Genomic DNA, 17,529 nt, shown 5'->3' on the forward strand with positions numbered 1-17,529 from the left:
ATGGAGTCTCACTTTGTTGCCTAGGCTGGAGTGCAGTGGCGCAATCTCGGCTCACTGCAACCTCTGCTTCCTGGCAATTCTCCTACCTCAGCCTCCCAAGTAGCTGGGATCACACTAAAACTGGCTAATTTTTGTATTTTTAGTAGACACAGGGTTTTGCCATTTGCCCAAGCTTGCCAGGCTGGTCTTGGACTCCTGACCTCAGGTCAACCACCTGCCTTGGCCTCCCAAAGTGCTGGGATTACAGGCATGAGCCACCATGCCCAGTCATTATTAGGTTATTTTTAATGCCGATTGGCATTGTGAGCTTGCAAGAGAAGATAGAGCATACTGCTCTTCTCAAACACATGCAGTCCTGATAGGGCTTTGGCTTGTTGCTGAGTGCTGTGTGGGCGGCACCTTATTTAATCCTCAGGACAGCCTTGTGTACCCCGTGAGCTATGATGAGTCCCATTATGCAGGTGAAGAGCCCATGCCCCGGGAGTTTAAGGGACTCAGCCCGCTCTGTGGCATCTGGGGGGTTTGGTCCTGGGACTTGTGTCCAGGTGTGTCTGACCCTTCCCACCGCCTGGATCCACGGTGCTAGAGGGATGCTTGCAGTTTGTCCTCTTGGATAACTCTGCTCTTCTCTTCCCCAGCGCCACGATCATGTCTCTCGAAGACTTTGAGCAGCGCTTGAATCAGGCCATTGAAAGAAATGCCTTCTTGGAAAGTGAACTTGATGAAAAAGAGAATCTCCTGGAATCTGTTCAGAGACTGAAGGATGAAGCCAGAGGTCAGGAAGCCTTGGTGTCTTCACCAGCATGGTCCCCATTCCCTGCCTGAGCAACATCTAGTCCCACAGCCTCTCCCAGCATTATCTTTACAGGGACCCTGCACCCTGCTCTGCACCCAGGCTGTCTAGTCAGAGGGTGTGGGGCTGCACTGGGCAGACTCTTGCCTTGGGCCCTGGCCGGAGCTGAGAACAGTAAGACATGCAACCCTGTAAGGGCCCCTTATGGGTATTTAGAGAAATAGCTTTGGGGTTCACAGATGAAGTCCTTGTATTGGGGTTCTGCCCCTGGGCAGCAGAATTTCCAATTTCCAGAAAGATGCTTCCTGGTGTGTAATTCACACACACAGCAAACCATCCTGATGCTCAGTAGGAACGGAAGAGTGTTGCGGGGAGAGCCTGGCACAGTGACTCACACCTGTAATCCCAGTACTTTGGGAGGCCGAGGATCTCTTGAGCCCAGGAGTTCGAGACCAGCCTAGGCAGTATAATGGGACTCCATCTTTACGAAAAAAAGTTAAAGATTAGCTGGGTGTGGTGACATGTGCCTGTAGTCCCAGCTACTCAGAAGCCAACGTGGGATGATCACTTGAGCCCAGGAGGTGGAGCCTGCCACGAGCTATGATGGCACCAGTGCACTCCAGCCTAGGTGACAGAATGAGACCCTGTCTCTTAAGGAGAAAAGATTTTGTGGGGAGAAATTTCTGGCGGAATTGCCAGCTAGCCTAGTATTTCTGTGACTTGATGGCAATCGATGTATTTGACTTAGAACTTTGAAACCTCGTCAGCATTTGCTGTTGAGCAGTTGGCACTTGCAGAGGTAGAATGTTCAGACTGTAATGAGGCATTTGGCCAGGCACAGTGGTTCATACCTGTAATCCCAGCACTTTGGGAGGCTGAGGCAGGCGGATCACCTGAGCTCAGGAGTTCGAGACCAGCCTGGACAAGAGAAACCCCATCTTTACTAAAAATAGAAAACATGAGCAGGGTGTGGTGGCAGACGCCTGTAATCCCAGCTGCTCAGGAGGCTGAGGCAGGAGAATTGCTTGAACCTGGGAGGTGGAGGTTGCAGTGAGCCAAGATGGCATCACCGCATTCTAGCCTAGGTGACGGAGTGAGACTGTCTCAAAAAAGAAAAAAAAGACATTCATTAGTGGATTGTCCCAAGTTGTTTTTACCCTGTCTTTTTTTTTACTTTCTTTCTTTTTTCCTGAGATGGCATCTTCCTCTGTTGTCCAGGCTGGAGTACGGTGGTGCTATCTCTGCTCACTGTAACCTCTGCCTCCCGGGTTCAAGCGATTCTCCTGCCTCAGCCTTCCAAGTAGCTGGGACTACAGGTGTACGCCACCATGCCTGGCTAATTTTTATATTTTTTAATAGAGACAGGGTTTCACCATGTTGGCCAGGCTGGTCTTGAACTCCTGAGCTCAGGTGATCTGCCTGCCTCGGCCTCCCAAAGTGCTGGGATTACAGGGGTGAGTCACCGTTACCGGCCCAATAAATTGTTTATAACGTCAATTTGCTTTGTAATGTGTAACCAGTAGGTGGGGGATGAAAAGTAAAAATTCCTAAGTTTAATAAAGTAGTTGTTCCTAGATGTCCATCAGTGATGAAGTGGTTAAATGAAGTACATAGATTTATTTAGTGAAATGTTAAAAAATTGTTAAAATGAACAATATTGTGGTAGAAAGATTGCCAAGGCTAGGCACAGTGACTGATGCCTGTAATCTCAGTGCTTTGAAAGACGGACGCAAGAGGATTGCTTGAGCCTAGGAGTTCAAGATAAGCCTGGACAGCATAGTGAGACCCCATCTCTACAAAAATGAAAAGTGTAAAAATTAGCTAGGTCTGGTGGCATATGCCTGTAGTCCTAGCTACTTAGGAGGCTGAAGTGGGAGGATGACTTGAGCCCAGGAGTTCAAGGTTACCTTGAGCTATGATTGTGCCACTGCACCTCAGCCTGGGTGACTGAGTCAGACCCTGTCTCTAAAATAAAAAACATTGCCAACACATACCACTGAAGGTGAGAGAGTAAGTCATACACAGGACAAGATACTGTATGTTTCCAGTAATGCTTAATAAAAAATTTTCCTATTTTATGCTCAGTAGATATATATGTATGTATAAAGTTAATGTTTGAAAATGGAGAGAACAGCCAGGCACAGTGGCCAGACCAGCCTGGACAATATGGTGAAACCCCGTCTCTGTTTAAAAAAAAAAAAAAAAAAAAAATTAGCCAGGCATGGTGGTGCGTGCCTGTAATCCCAACTACTTGGCAGACTGAGGCAGGAGAATCACTTGAACCCGGGAGGAAGAGGTTGCAGTGAGCCAAGATTGTGCCATTGCACTCCAGCCTGGGCAACAGAGTGAAACTCCATCTCAAAAATAATAATAATAATTCAGAGAACAATGGTTGAAAGCTCTCCCACATGTTATGGTGATTATGAGTGAGGAGCGTTTGGGGATAGTCCGGAAAGCATACTTTATTTTTGAGACAGTCTTGCTCTATCACAGAGGCTGGAGTGCAGTGGCGTGATCTCAGCTCACTGTAACCTTGGTCCCCCAGGCTCAAGCAATTGTCCTGCCTCAGCCTCCCAAGCAGCTGGGACTACAGGCACACACCACCATGTATGGCTAATTTTTTGTGTTTTTAACAGGGACGGGGTTTTGCCATGTTGGCCTCAAACTCCTGACCTCAAGAGACCCTCCCACCTCGACCTCTCAGAGTGCTGGGATTATAGACGTGAGCCACTGCGTCCGGCTTTTTTTTTTTTTTTCCCCCAGAGGTCTCACTCTGTCATCCAGGGTGGAGTGGCACAATCATGGCTCACTGCAGCCTTGACCTCTTGGATTAACAAGATTCTTGCACCTCAGTCTCCCAAAGTGCTGGGATTGCAGGCATGAGCCACTGCTCCTGGGCATACTTTGATTTAGTATTCTAAATACACTGCTATGTTGGAATTGTTTTTTCAATAATAAAAGCATTAGTGTGTCACTGTCATAGCTTTTTAAAAATCTGAAACTATTTTGTTAGTCAAGAAAAATCCTGTAGAGTTGCAAGTCTGCTAGGCAAGGTGCTGTGGGTTTCCCTTTATTTGGAGTTTCCACCTGGAGTGTTTCACCCCAGTAGGTCTTTTTTCTGAGCAGTATCTACTGTTGAACCTCTATACCTGCACCCCACCAACCCTAAGCAAGGGCTTAAATTCCCTTTTTGTGTTTTGAGACGGAGTCTTGCTCTTATCACCTAGACTGGAGTGCACTGGAGCAGTCTCAGCTCACTGCTACCCTGGCCTCCCAGATTCAAGTGATTCTCTTGCCTCTTCCTCCTGAGTAGCTGAGATTATAGGTGCCTGCCACCATGCCCGGCTGGTTTTTGTATTTTCTTTTCTTTTTTTTTTGGTACAGAGTCTTGCTCTGTGGCCCAGGCTGGAGTGCAGTGGTTGGATCTCAGCTCACTGCAAGCTCCACCTCCCGGGTTTACGCCATTCTCCTGCCTCAGCCTCCCGAGTAGCTGGGACTACAGGCGCCCGCCACCTCGTCCAGCTCGTTTTTTGTATTTTTTAGTAGAGACGGGGTTTCATCGTGTTAGCCAGGATGGTCTCGATCTCCTGACCTCATGATCTGCCCGTCTCGGCCTCTCAAAGTGCTGGGATTACAGGCTTGAGCCACTGCGCCCGGCCTGGTTTTTGTATTTTCTATAGGGATGGGGTTTCACCATGTTGGTCAGGCTGGGCTCAAACTCGACCTTGGGTGATCTGCCTGCCTTGGCCTCCCAAAGTGCTGACATTATAAACATGAGCCACGGCACCTGGCTGAGGACTTGAATTCCTGAATCCTTTTCCTGGCACAGATTTGCGGCAGGAACTGGCCGTGCAGCAGAAGCAGGAGAAACCCAGGACCCCCATGCCCAGCTCATTGGAAGCTGAGAGGACAGACACAGCTGTGCAGGCCACGGGCTCTGTGCCGTCCACGCCCATCACTCACCGAGGACCCAGCTCGAGTTTAAACACGCCCGGGAGCTTCAGACGTGGTAAGAGGAGTGGGAATTGGAGGATTTTCTCGGTTCACCAAGTGTTTCTGGGTAAGAATCTGGGGTGGGTCCTGGATGTGTGATGATTTGCACCAGGCTCAGAGCCTGATTTACTCTCAGGCTTTGAGCAGAGAGTAGACGGGGATGTTCCCGGGAATGGGCAATTGAGATCAGTGAGGAGTGGGTGTGAGGGAGTAGTGGAGTCTGTGATGTAATGGAAAATGGAAACCCCACCCAGAGGGGGTGGCTGCCGCTCTGTAGCTAGAAGGAATGGCCCTTCATCTGCAGTTTTTTCCATTCTTCAAAGCCAGAAATCCTCTTTTTTTGTTGTTGGTTTTTTTTGAGACAGGATCTCACTGTGTCACCCAGGCTGGAGTGCAGTGACGTGATCTTGGCTCACTGCGACGTCTGCATCATGGGCTCAAGTGATTCTCCCACCTCGTTCTCCGGAGTAGCTGGGACTAAAGGCGTGCGCCACCACACCTAGCTAACTTTTGTATTTTAGGTGGAGACATGGCCTTGCCATGTCGCCCAGGCTACTATCAAATTCCTGGACTCAAGTGATCTGCACGCTTCGGCTGATCCCAAAGTTCTGGGATTACAGCATGAGCCACTGCGTCTGGCCCAAAATCCTCTTTCTGAATATAAAACCTCCCAAATTTGAAATGTCGCTAACCAAATACAAAAAAGTAAAAAGCATTCTGTGGGTTTGGTAATGCATCCACCGAGAGCTAGACTCAGTGTAACCTGTGCTGCATGGGTGGGAAAAAAAAATCTGAATTCTCACCCTCTGCCGACAGCTTCCAATCAGGCCTTTTACAGCAGATATTAATAACAGACAGTTATGGGGTGCTCAGTGTGTGCTGGCCACCCTACAGCCTTCGCCGCAGGCCCAGGATGCAAGTGCTGTCCCTGTTTGATGGAAATGAGGCCCTGAGTTAAGCAGAGTCATAAAGCAATTGAATGGCAGATGATTTGGGATTCAGACCCAGGCAGGCAGGCTCCAGATCTTACCCTACCATCTACTGCCTCATCCCTTAGCTTGTCCCCTGGACATGAAGAGACCAGTGAGACTTGTAGAATCCCAGTGCCAGGGCCCTTTTGTTTTGTTGAGATGGAATTTTGCTCTGTCACCTAGGCTGGAGTGCAATGGTGCGATCTTGGCTTACTGCAACCCCTTCCTCCCAGGTTCAAGTGATTCTCCTGCCTCAGCCTCCTGAATAAGCTTGGATTACAGGCACCCACTACCAAGCCTGGCTAATCTTATGTTTTTAGTAGAGAAGGGGTTTCACCATGTTGACTGGGCTGGTCTCAAACTCCTGACCTCAGGTAATCTGCCTGCCTCAGCCTCTGAAAGTGATGGTAGTACAGGTGTGAGCTGTTGTGCCTGGCCCCAGTCTAGAGCCATTTTGCATACTTTATTTTTTTGTTTTTTAGAGACACAGTCTTGGTCTGTGGCCCAGGCTGAAATGCAGTGGTGCAATCTTAGCTTACTGCAGCCTCCAACTCCTGGGCTTCAGTGATCCTCCTGCCTCAGCCTCCTGAGTAGCTGGGACTAGAGGCATGCAACTCCATGCCTCGGCCTCCAAAAGCACTGGGATTGCAGGTGTGAGCTACCATGCCTGGCCGAGAGATTATGCATTTCTAAGAGTTCTCAGGTGCTGCTGGTGCATGGACCCCACTTGGAGAAGAGAGGCTTGCAAAGCTGAACCCTTGTAAAGCTGGATCGTCCTGTCTATATATATAGTTCTTATATCTATCACAGATGCCATTATGTTAATTAACTATATGGATTTCCTACAATTTCAAAAGGATTTGTTTTGGGTTTGTCTAAAAAGACTAATGTGGCTGGGCACGGTGGCTCATGCCTGTAAATACCAACCCTTTGGGCGGCCGAGGTGGGAGGATCGCTTGAGACCAGGAGTTCATTATCAGCCTGGGCAACATAGTGAGACCCTCTCTCTCTTAAAAAAATTTTTTTAAACGGCTAGGCATGGTGGCTCATGCCGGTAATCCCAGCACTTTTGGAGGCCAAGACGGGCAGATCATTTGAGGTCAGGAGTTTGAGACCAGCCTAGATAGACAACATGGTGAAACTCTGTCTCTATTAAAAATATAAAAATTAGCCGAGTGTGGTGGTACATGGCTGTAATCCCAGCTACTCAAGAGGCCAAGGCAGGAGAATCGCTTGAACCTGGGAGGCGGAGGTTGTAGTGAGCCGAGCTCACCTCACTGCACTCCAGTCTGGGTGACAGCAAGACAACATCTAAAAAAAACAAAGGCTTTTAAAGACTAACATGTAAAAATAAGTATTTGTTGCAGTCATCACAAGGACTTGAAAAATTGGTTGTCATGTAGGCCTTGGGTGTGTGATGCAGTTAACTACGGAAAGAAATAGGGTAGCTTTTGGGATCCGAGGAAAGGCGTCAGCGCCCCTCCTGTCCTGTGGTTTGGGATCTAGTGATGTTAGTTCACGGACATGACTCTAGGTTGGTGAGTTACATACTCTTCCCTTTGCACACCCAGGCCTGGACGACTCCACTGGGGGGACTCCCCTCACGCCTGCGGCCCGGATATCAGCCCTCAACATCGTGGGAGACCTACTGCGGAAAGTTGGGGTAAGACCACACTTTCCTGGTATTCGGTGCCTTCCTGCCTGTCTTTCAGGATGTGTGAAGGGGGATTGATCTAGTTCCTGCTCTTTCTTCTTTTTTTCCCTTTTTTAAGAGACAGGGTCTTGCTCTGTTGCCCAGGCTGGAGTGTAGTGGTATGATCACAATTCACTGCAGCCTCGAACTCCTCCAACTCCTGGTCTCAAGCGATCCTCCTACCTTAGCTTCCTGAGGAACTTGGACCACAGGTGTGCGCCACCATGCCTGGCTGATGCTTTCATTTTTTGTAGTAATGGGAGTATCGCCATGTTGCCCAGGCTGGTCTTAAATTCCTGGCCTCAAGTGATCCTCCCAGGTTGGCCTCCCAAAGTTGTGGTGTTACAGGCATGAGCCAATGCGTCCAACCCCTTTCATAGCAACGTGGTGAGTTTTAGATGTGGCTGCTCCTTTAGCATCCCTGGGAATCATTAGAACTTTCTGTGGGAGTTACTGCCAGACACTCAGAGCTCTGACTCTAAGCATTGCTGTGAACTCTGTGTATGTCTCCTTCCTTTTACCGTTTTTCCTCTAGGCAATTTGGGAAATTAAGATGATACCTGTGTTTTTTCCTTAATTTGAAAAACTGAGGAGTGTTTAGAAACTGCCTTCTCTTTTGGGTGCAGTGGCTGATACCTACAATCCCAGTAGTTCGGGAGGGTCACTTAAGCTCAGGAGTTTGACACCAGCTCGGGCAATATGGCGAAACCCCCTGCCCCGACTTGCCTCTACAAAAATGCAAAAATTAACCCGGCCTAGTGGTGCATACTGGTGGTCCCAGCTACTCAGGAGGCCGAGAGGTGGCAGGATTGCTTGAGCCTGGGAGGTCGAGGCTGAGCAAGCTGAGATTGCACCACTGCTCTCCATCCTGGGTGACAGCACGACATTGTCGCAGAAAAGAAAAAAACTGCCGCCCTTTTTTTTTATTTTTGGTTGTTTCTTGGGGTTTAAGAGAATCTTGACACTTTGGGAGGCCGAGATGGGTGGATCACCTGAGGTCAGGAATTCAAGACCAGCCTGGCCAACATGGTGAAACCCCATCTCTATTAAAAATACAAAAATTAGCCAGGCATGATGGTGGGCGCCTATAATCCCAGCTACTCGGGAGGCTGAGGCAGGAAAATTACTTGAATCTGGGAGAAAAAGGTTGCAGTGAGCTGAGATCGTGCCACTGGGTGACAGAGTGAGACTTGATCTCAGTCAATCAATCAATCAATAAATCTTGAAAGCCTAAGGTAAAGAACTTGGCCTTTTGGCTTTTATGTTAATTACAGGGAGGGGTCCTTTTGTGCTTAAGCAATAACATAGGTATTCTTTGTAGTTTATTTTTAAAAATGATTCCTGGAAGGCCACATAATTTAACTCCTACCAAGTTGTCACTGTACACAGTGTATTCATAGCTACAACTTAGTAGAAGCTTGCAACTCATTTCTTCTGTGTTTTTACTCTTGGCTTTTGGCTGCCTAGTTTGCTATTGTAGAAACAGGTCCGCGTTTCAGTATTTAGCCTAGTTGGATTATAGAGAAGCCTGGGGTGCTGTCAGTGTCCTTTTGGTTCCCTCAGGGTCCTTGTCAAACTTCCTGCCTTTCTGCAGAGGTTTAACAAGGTAAAGTAAAGAGTGAAGGATTCCAGAAGTAGATTTCCTACTCTCTACGAGTGGAGTTGGATAATTGGTTAGGTTAGTGATTTTCCAGAAAGCTCCCATTTTTTTCAATTCTTTGTAATTAAAAAATTTTTTTTTCATTAATTTTTTTTTTTTTTTTTTTTGTGGAGCATGATTGTGCGTAGTCCTAGCTATTCAGGAGGCTGAGGTGGGAGGATTGCTTGAGCCTGGGAAGTTGAGGCTGTAGTGAGCTGTGATCTTTTTCCAGGAAGCTTCCAAACATTTAAAAAAATTTTTTGTAATTAAAAGATTTTTTGCATTAAAAAAGCTTTTATTAGCTGGGCATGATTGCAGACGCCTATAATCCCAACTGCTCAGGAGGCTGAGGTGAGAGGGATTGGTTGAGCCTGGAAGGTTGAGGCTGCAGTGAGCTGTGATCTCACCAGTGCACTCCAGCCTGTGTGACGCAGTGAGACCTTGTCTAAAAAAGTTTTAATTAAAAAAAAAAAAACAGATGGGATCTCACTTTGTGGCCCAGGCTGGTCTCAAACTCATGACGTCAAGCCATCCTCCTGCCTTGGCCTCTCAGAGTGCTGGGATTACAGGTGTGAGCCATTGTGCCAGCTCCCAAATACTTAAGGTGCTTGGTTCTGAGACTGGCATTTGCACTGGATTCTTCTTGGGGTCCCACCTTGGAGTTCGAGTGCACAGCAGTTTGAGAACCACTGTCTGGGGTTTGTTCTTCTGTATGGGCTCCGGTAAGACAGAATAGTCCTTGCCTATAACTTGAGAGATAAAAGTGTATTTCTCTCCAGGCACTAGAGTCCAAACTCGCTTCCTGCCGGAACCTCGTGTATGATCAGTCCCCAAACCGAACAGGTGGCCCAACCTCTGGGTGGAGCAGCAAGAACAGAGATGGTGGTGAGAGACGGCCGAGCAGCAGCAGCGTGCCTTTGGGTGATAAGGGGTCAGTACCTTCTAATAAACCTCGCGCTTGCGGGGAGAACCCGCCTGCCCCAGGCAAGAAACACTCACCCCCGACCCACAGCCTTGTGTCTTTTTAAATTATAGGATTATTTCAGCAAACCTTATCCTCTCCTCTGCTCCCTGCAGGCAGCATTAGGTGGTGTTTTGTGGCTTGGACAAAGGGCTAGAGAGAGGGTCTTGTTTTGTGAGACAGGCTCAGTCTCTGTCACCCAGGCTAGACTATGGTGGCAGGATCATGGCTCACCCTCTGCCTCCCGGCTCAAACAGTCCTCCCACCTCAGTCCCCTGAGTAGCTGGGAGTATAGGTGAACCATACCCAGCTAAGTTTTTGTATTTTTTTCTAGAGACAGGGTTTTGCCATGTTGCTGAGTTTGGTCTCAAACTCTGAACTTCAAGCGATCCTCACCCTTCATCTTCCCAAAGTGCTGGGACGACAGGTGTGGGATACCATGCCTGGCCAAGAGGGTCATTTTTGTCATTTGATTCTACAGCTGCTACTCATGGTTACACTGTGAGAATGTCTTGTATAAAACCCTTATTTGGGTCAGGTGTGGTGTCGCACGCCTGTAATCCCAGCAGTCTGGGAGGCCAAGGCAGGTGGATCACTTGAGGTCAGGAGTTCACAACCAGTCTGGGCAACATTGGTAAAACCCCATCTCCACCAAAAAATAGAAAAATTAGCCAGGCATGCTAGCATGTGCCTGTAGTCCTAGCTACTTGGGAGGCTGAGGAAGGAGAATCCCTTGAACCCTGGAGGCAGAGATTGTAGTGAGCCAAAATTGTGCCTCTGCACAGCATCCTGGGTGACAGAGCAAGACTCCATATCAAAAAGTTAGTAATTAATTAAATAAAAATAAAGCCCTTATTTGGGGAATTGAGCATCAATCACGGCTCTGTTTCCCCCGAAGATTTTTTTTTTTGAGACGGAGTCTTGCTCTGTCGCCTAGGTTGGAATGCAGTGGCATGATCTCAACTCACTGCAACCTCTGCCTCCCAGATCCAAGCAATTCTTCGGCCTCAGCCTCCTGAGGAGCTGGGATTACAGGCGTGTGCCACCACGCCCAGCTAGTTTTTTGTATTTTTAGTAGAGACGGGGTTTCACCGTGTGAGGATGGTCTTGATCTCCTGACCTTGTGATCCACCCACCTTGGCCTCCCAAAGTGCTGGGATTACAGGCATGAGCCACTGCAACTGGCCTTTTTTTTTCCTTTTTAAATCTGTAGAACCTTTGAGAAACTGGCACTAACTTCTAGCCAGACTGTGTTCCTGAAACCTGCCACCCGATGGGACAGCGCAGTTCTGACCTCTAACAGTGTCATTGATTTTCTTGCCTAAAGAAAATCAGGGCCAGGCACAGTGGCTCGCACTTGTAATCCCAGCACTTGGGGAGGCTGAGGCCAGCAGATCAATTGAGCTCAGGAGGTTGAGGCTGCAGTGAGCCATGTTCCCAGGCACTGCACTCCAGCCTGGGTGATGAAGCGAGGCCTTGTCTCAGGGGAAAAAAAAAAAAAAAGAGGGGGGGGAGCAGCTTTCAGATTCAGGAATTCTGCAAGGTGTGTGACTACCATCTCTCTGGGCCCCAAGCCATAGGAATTTGATGGGTTTGTAGCAGACACGTGGCAGGAAACTAAGAATCTTTTTTTTTTTTTTTTTGAGACGGAGTCTGGCTCTGTCGAAACTAAGAATCTTTTCCATGGCATGCACATAACTTTCAGACCTTTACACGTGGATTTTTAGGCCAGGTGCAGTGGCTGAGACCTGTAATCCCAGCATTTCAGGAGGCAGAGGAGGGTGGATCACTTGAGGCCAGGAGTTCACAAGACCAAACTGGGCAACATAGTGAAACCCTTTCTCTACTAAAAATATGAAAATTAGCCAGGCATGGTGGCGGATGCCTGTAGTCCCAGCTACTCCGGTGACTGAGGCACAAGAATCACTTGAACCCAGGAGGCGGAGGTTGCAGTGAGCCAAGGTTGCACCACTGCACTCCAGTCTGGGCAACAGAATGAGACTCTTTCTCAAAAAAATTAAAAAATTAAAAAATTAATTTTTCTGTTTTTTTTTTTTTTTTTTCCCTATGAGACAAGGTTTTGCTGAGTCGCCCAGGCTGGAGTGCAGTGGTGCGACCATAGCTCACTGCAGCCTCATCTTCTTGGGCTCAAGCCATCTTGCCTCAGCCTCCCAAGTAGCTGGGACTGCAGGTACACACCACTACCCCTGGCTAATTTTTTTTATGTTTTATAGAAAGTCTTGCTGTGTTGCCCAGACTGGTCTCAAACCTCCTGGCTTTGAGTTTGAGAATATACCTCTGAGACTATAGTCTGCTTCTCATTGAGATTTCTAGAGGTGAGTTTTCTGGTTGATTTTCCAGGCGATCCTCCCACCTTGGCCTCCCAAGCGCTGGGAATTACAAGCATGAGCCATCATGCCTGGCCTTTTTTTTGAGACAGGGTCTCGCTCTGTCCCAGGCTAGACTGCAGTGGCGTGATCTGGGCTCACTGCAACCTCCACCTTCCGGGCTCAAGCGATCCTTCCACCTCAGCCTCCCAAGTAGCTGGGACTACACATGCAGGCCACCACACCCAGCTAATTTTTGTTTGCGTTTTTTGTAGAGACAGGGTCTCACTGTGTTGCCCAGGCTGTAAAATAAACAATAGGTAAGAGATGGATTTTTCTAGTGGGTCTGAGACTGGCGTTTTGTGTGACCTTGGAGTCTGAGAGCCAGGTAGCCAGTGTCCTCTTCATTTCACAGGAGAGAAAATTGAGGCCCTGTGAGACCCTGCTCCCGACTCTTGGTGTTCACCCCTGTAACTCTGTGGGCCCCGGTGCTAGCCAGTTTCTCACAGCTGTCATGTCAGCTTAATTTGGTTTGCTCTGTCTGAAGGTTGGGGAAGCGCCTGGAATTTGGGAAGCCGCCTTCACACATGTCTTCATCGCCGCTGCCGTCAGCCCAGGGGGTAGTCAAGATGTTGCTTTAGGAAAACCACGGAAGCTGAAGCGCTTGCTGTCGGTGCGGGAGTCGTTTCCTTTTGTCGTCTTTTTTACACTAGGTTTTATTTTAAGTTAGTTTGAGAAATAAGAGCAGCCTCCATAGTTCGCTTTGCGGCCCACGCCAATGACTGAGGCCATCACCTGTGCTCTGGGGTTTGTCCCTGGGAAATGTCTCCTCATCCCTACCTGCCACTGTGTGCATTGCAAAGAGGGACAAATGGGGCTGTCTGGGAAGGGCTCTAAGGTGTTGGTGATGAGGCTACCCTGTTGTTTCTGTTTCTGAGATAGAGTCTCACTCTGTTGCCCAGGCTGGAGTGCAGTGGCATGATCTCAGCTCACTGCAGCCTCCGCCTCCTGGGTTCAAACCGTTCTTGTGCCTGAGTCTTCCAGGTAGCTGCGATGACAGGCACCCACCACCAGGCCTGGCTAAATTGTTTGTATTTTTAGTAGAGACAGGGTTTTGCCGTGTTGCCCAGGGTGGTCTTGAACTCCTGGCCTCAAGTGATCCTCCCACCTCGGCCTCCCAGAGTGCTAGGATTTCAAACGTGAACCGTTGCTCCCATACCCCATCATGTTGAGCTAACCCAAGCAGAGTCCTGATTGGTCTTTTTTTTTTTTTTTTCTTTTTTGAGACAGTCATGCTCTTGCCTTGTCTCGTCCAGGCTGGAGTGCAGTGGTGTGATTTCAGCTCACTGCAGCCTCTGCCTCCCAGGTTCAAGCGATTCTCCTATCTCAGCCTCCTGAGTAGCTGGGACTACAGGAGTGTGCCACTACACCTGCTATTTTTGTATTTTTAGTAAGAAACGGGGTTTCACCATGTTGGCCAGGCTGGTCTTGAACTCCTAACCTCAAGTGATCCTCCTGTCTCAGCCTCCCAGAGTGCTGGAATTACAGGCCTGAGTCACTGTGCCTGGCCCCGATTGGTCTTGACAGGTGGTGTTAATGTTCCATGTCTCCTTAAATGTGGGATGGAGCTTCTCTCAGAGACTCTTCCCCCAGCCCCCAACCAGCTGGAATTATCTTCCAGAACAAAATCTCCCAATGCTTTGAGGTGTACTGAAATCATGTCTGATAAGCAAGAACAGAATGGTCACATGCCTTTTTAAAAACTGTGGAATAGGCTGGGTGTGGTGGCTTAGGCCTATAATCCTAGCACTTTGGGAGGCCGAGGTGGGTGGATCACCTGAGGTCAGGAGTTTAAGACCAGCCTGGCCAACATGGTTGAAACCCCATCTCTACTAATAATACAAAAAATTAGCTGGGTGCAGTGGTGGGCACCAGTAATTCCAGCTACTCAGGAGGCTGAGGCAGGAGAATTGCTTAAACCTGGGAGGTGGAGGTTGCAGTGAGCCAAGATGGCGCTACTGTGCTCCAGCCTGGGCAAGAGTGAGACTCCGTCTCCAAAAAAAAAAAAAAATGGCATAAACCTCTGAGACTGTAGCCTGCTTCTCATTGAGATTTCTAGAAGTGTGTTTGAGTTTTCAGAGTAATTTTCCAGACCAACCAGCGTCAGTAGGAAATCTGTCCTCTTTTGGCACATTGCAATCATTCATTTTCCTGAGTCCCCTGGTGGGGCGGGGGGAATTCTGCCTCAGGACCCTGAGGGGTCTTTGGGGGTGGCCATGGTAATGCATCCCCTAAGCAGGACTTCATTCAAAGTCATAATGAAGTAACCAGGGTGATCTTCAAGTAAGAATAAAGCACGAGATCATTGTTGGAGGCTTCCTTGTCAAAGACGTGAACACGGGATTTCCAACACACCACGGTGTGTCCACTCATCACTGCGTGTTAGGAACTGCTGTCTGTTTGGGACACAAGTTAAAGAACACACTAATTTCTGGAGTGTGCCTGCAGCTTCACGGCCTTCATTTTGTTACTAAATTATTTTCTGGAAGAACAGCAAAAATTTCAGGTTGAAAGCAGAACTTTCCGAGTGCTACTGAAATTCCACAGAGAATTAAGCTGCGATGGTGGGTTTCTTACCCTAGAAACATTCTAACCTGTATCCATAAAAGATGTCCTTTTATTTTTTTAAAAGATCAATAAAATCAAGAGAAGTGAATGTTGAACTGGTTTGGGCTGGTGGTCAAAGAGGCTTTGTATGTTTGTACTTCCATGTTTTCTCATAGAGTGGTGAAAAACTTTTTTTTAGCCAAGTCATAAAATGTGAAAAAATCTTTTTAAAATTTTCTATTCAAGCTGAGTTTTTAGAAATGTACATGGGATATGTTTGTGCGTCATTCAAGGCATATTAGCATCTGGTCGCAGGGTGGAGTCCTCCGTTTCCATGTTTCCCGTCTCCCAAATCTGTCTGATCCCACGGAGTTGGTGGTATACCGCATCGTTTGTGTTGAACAGAGCCTTGCAGGCATGTCTGTCTAAAACAAGCTGAAAGAAGGATAGGGTCTACAGCTTGTTTTTATGGCCCTTACTCTAAGAATGATTTATTACGTTTTTAAGGGTTGTTTTAAAAAAGATGAATATTCAGCCAGACCATATGTAGCCTGTAAACGCTAAAATATTATCTGACTGGGTGGTGGTGGTGTGTGAGACAGGGTCTTACTGTTACCTAGGCTGCCGTGCAGTGGCGTGATCATAGCTCACTGCAGCCTCGAACTCATGGCTCACATCCTCCTGCCTCAGCCTTCCAAGTAGTTGGGAGTACAGGTGTGTGCACTATCCTGCCTGGTTTACTTACAAAAACTTTTTTTTTTTTTTTTTTTTTTTTTTAATAGGGATGGGGGTCTCTCTTAGCCAGGTTGGTTTCCAACTCCTGGCCTCAAGTGATCTTCCCATTTCGGCCTCCCAAAGTGCTGGGATTACAGGTGTGAGCCACTGTACCCAGCCACCATCTGACCTTTTCTAGAAAGTGTTTGCTGACTCATTGGGAAGACCTTGTGTTTTAACTTAAAAAATCAAGGAAATCCTATGTTTTTCATGTGATACTGGTTTTGATAAGTGAAGATGTTCTTCCCAGATATGTTCAAGGGCAGGGGGCAGTGGCCCTTGGACCACACATCACCTTCTCTTCCCCCGCCCTCCCCGCCGAACGGCCCAATAACACCCTTAGAGGCAGTCTCACTTTGTGTCTCTGCTCTGCTCTTTTGCTGGCTGTGGGGTCATAGGTAATTGATTTCGCCTCTCTAGGCCTCAGTTTCTCCATTCATGAAATAACCCTGACATCAGAGTGTCTTTGGGACAATGAAGCAAAACCCAGCTTTCTCCAACTTCTTTTCCTCTCTAGAAGACAGCTCAACAGAAAACCCAACGACACTGTGATTTATAACCGTTTATTAGTGAAGGTGTTTCTAAGCACAGTCAGGGTGTAAACAGTGCAGCATTCCTGCTCCCCTCCGTGGGAGCAGCGTCTCCTTTTCAATTCATGTGGCTACAGAAGGCACTTGGTGAACTGTGCGTGTCTGAGGTGTGGAAACCAGGAGAGGAGGAAAGAAGTCTCAAAGGCCTGATGTGAGAAGTTGGAAAGGTTCGCAGGTTAGGGAATGAAGGGGGCGGGGGGGCGGCGACACCCATTTCGGTGACTTTCTCCCCATTTCATGTAAACAAAATTGCCAGGGACCAGTTACCATGGATATGTTTTTCTAAAAACTCAATGTCTGCACAATCCATAGAACTGGAGGATGTGTCTGTTTCCTGTTGGGTTTTTCTCGTCTCTTACATCATACAAACTTCAATTTATACCTTGAATACAGGGGTAGTGGGCGGGGTGGTGGTTGTTGAGACAGGATCTCTGTTGCCCAGGCTGGAGTACAGTGATGCAAGTATAGCTCACTGCATTTTTGAACTCCTGGGCTCAGCGATCCTCCTGGCTCAGCCTCTGTAGTAGCTGGGACCACAGGCGTGTACCACCACGCCCAGCTTATTTTCAAATTTTTGGATAGACAAGGTTTCACTGCATTGCCCAGACTGGAGGGTGGTGGTTTTGGTATTTCTTGTGTGAAAGGTGTCGGTGATGTTTGGAATTTGAGAATGGATTTAGACAATGCTAAGTACAGTCTGCTGGGTTTTGCTTTGTTTTGGGTTCTTTGGTTTTTGGTTTTTCTTGCTGTGGTGCAAAACTCTAGAAAGTTGCTTATTCACTGGCCTTGGTTCCATTGAAGTCTGCATCTCGAGTGTCCATTTCCTCCTCAGAACCGTCTGCATTTTCAATAACTCTACGTCCTCCAGATCTTCTAGAAGGAACGAAAGAGGTCTCGTTTCCTCGCCTGTGGGTTGTAAGAAAACACTTCTTTAGCAAAGAATCCTTCATGGTTGGGATAGATTTCTTATAAATCTATTTTAAACTTGTAGCTGTAGTCCTATTGCAATATACATCTATTTTTTTATGACAGAAAACACGGCACAAATAAGATGCAGATATTCAAGTTGTAGTCAACAAATCCTGGCCAGTCTTAAGGCATGATTGATTGAATTTAATCCGCTGCAATTGGTTGTGGGGAGTGGAAAAGGTTTTTCAAAGCAAGACTATCTGCTTTTAAAA

At 47.7% G+C, this 17,529-nt stretch overlaps 2 protein-coding genes across 15 annotated transcripts in view; one reads left to right on the plus strand and one right to left on the minus strand.

The window, feature by feature from the left end:
- Positions 1-17,529, plus strand: part of NDE1 (nudE neurodevelopment protein 1) — an 81,361-nt gene that overhangs the window by 33,724 nt on the left and 30,108 nt on the right. For 4 of the 11 annotated variants that reach the window (XM_023189738.2, XM_026447086.1, XM_023189737.2 and 1 more), the window contains exons 5-8: positions 639-775; positions 4,623-4,802; positions 7,329-7,420; positions 9,869-10,213. In XM_023189738.2, coding sequence (XP_023045506.1) covers positions 639-775; positions 4,623-4,802; positions 7,329-7,420; positions 9,869-10,117 — 658 coding nt within the window. In that variant the 3' untranslated portion in view covers positions 10,118-10,213. Of the gene's footprint in view, positions 1-638; positions 776-4,622; positions 4,803-7,328; positions 7,421-9,868; positions 10,214-12,284; positions 12,376-12,792; positions 13,824-17,529 lie in introns of those variants that run through there. The other 7 variants (XM_023189745.2, XM_023189744.2, XM_023189740.2 and 4 more) reach the window with 6 other exon arrangements.
- Positions 16,889-17,529, minus strand: part of MYH11 (myosin heavy chain 11) — a 157,765-nt gene continuing 157,124 nt past the window's right edge. For all 4 annotated transcript variants that reach the window (XM_023189735.3, XM_023189733.3, XM_023189732.3 and 1 more), the window contains one exon: positions 16,889-17,254. Coding sequence is in view for 2 of the 4 variants with exons in the window: in XM_023189732.3 (XP_023045500.1) it covers positions 17,122-17,254 (133 nt within the window). In the remaining 2 variants the exon portion in view is untranslated. The remainder of the gene's footprint in view (positions 17,255-17,529) is intronic.

Source organism: Piliocolobus tephrosceles, chromosome 17, assembly GCF_002776525.5.
Source record: "Piliocolobus tephrosceles isolate RC106 chromosome 17, ASM277652v3, whole genome shotgun sequence".
Taxonomy (NCBI): Eukaryota; Metazoa; Chordata; class Mammalia; order Primates; family Cercopithecidae; genus Piliocolobus; species Piliocolobus tephrosceles.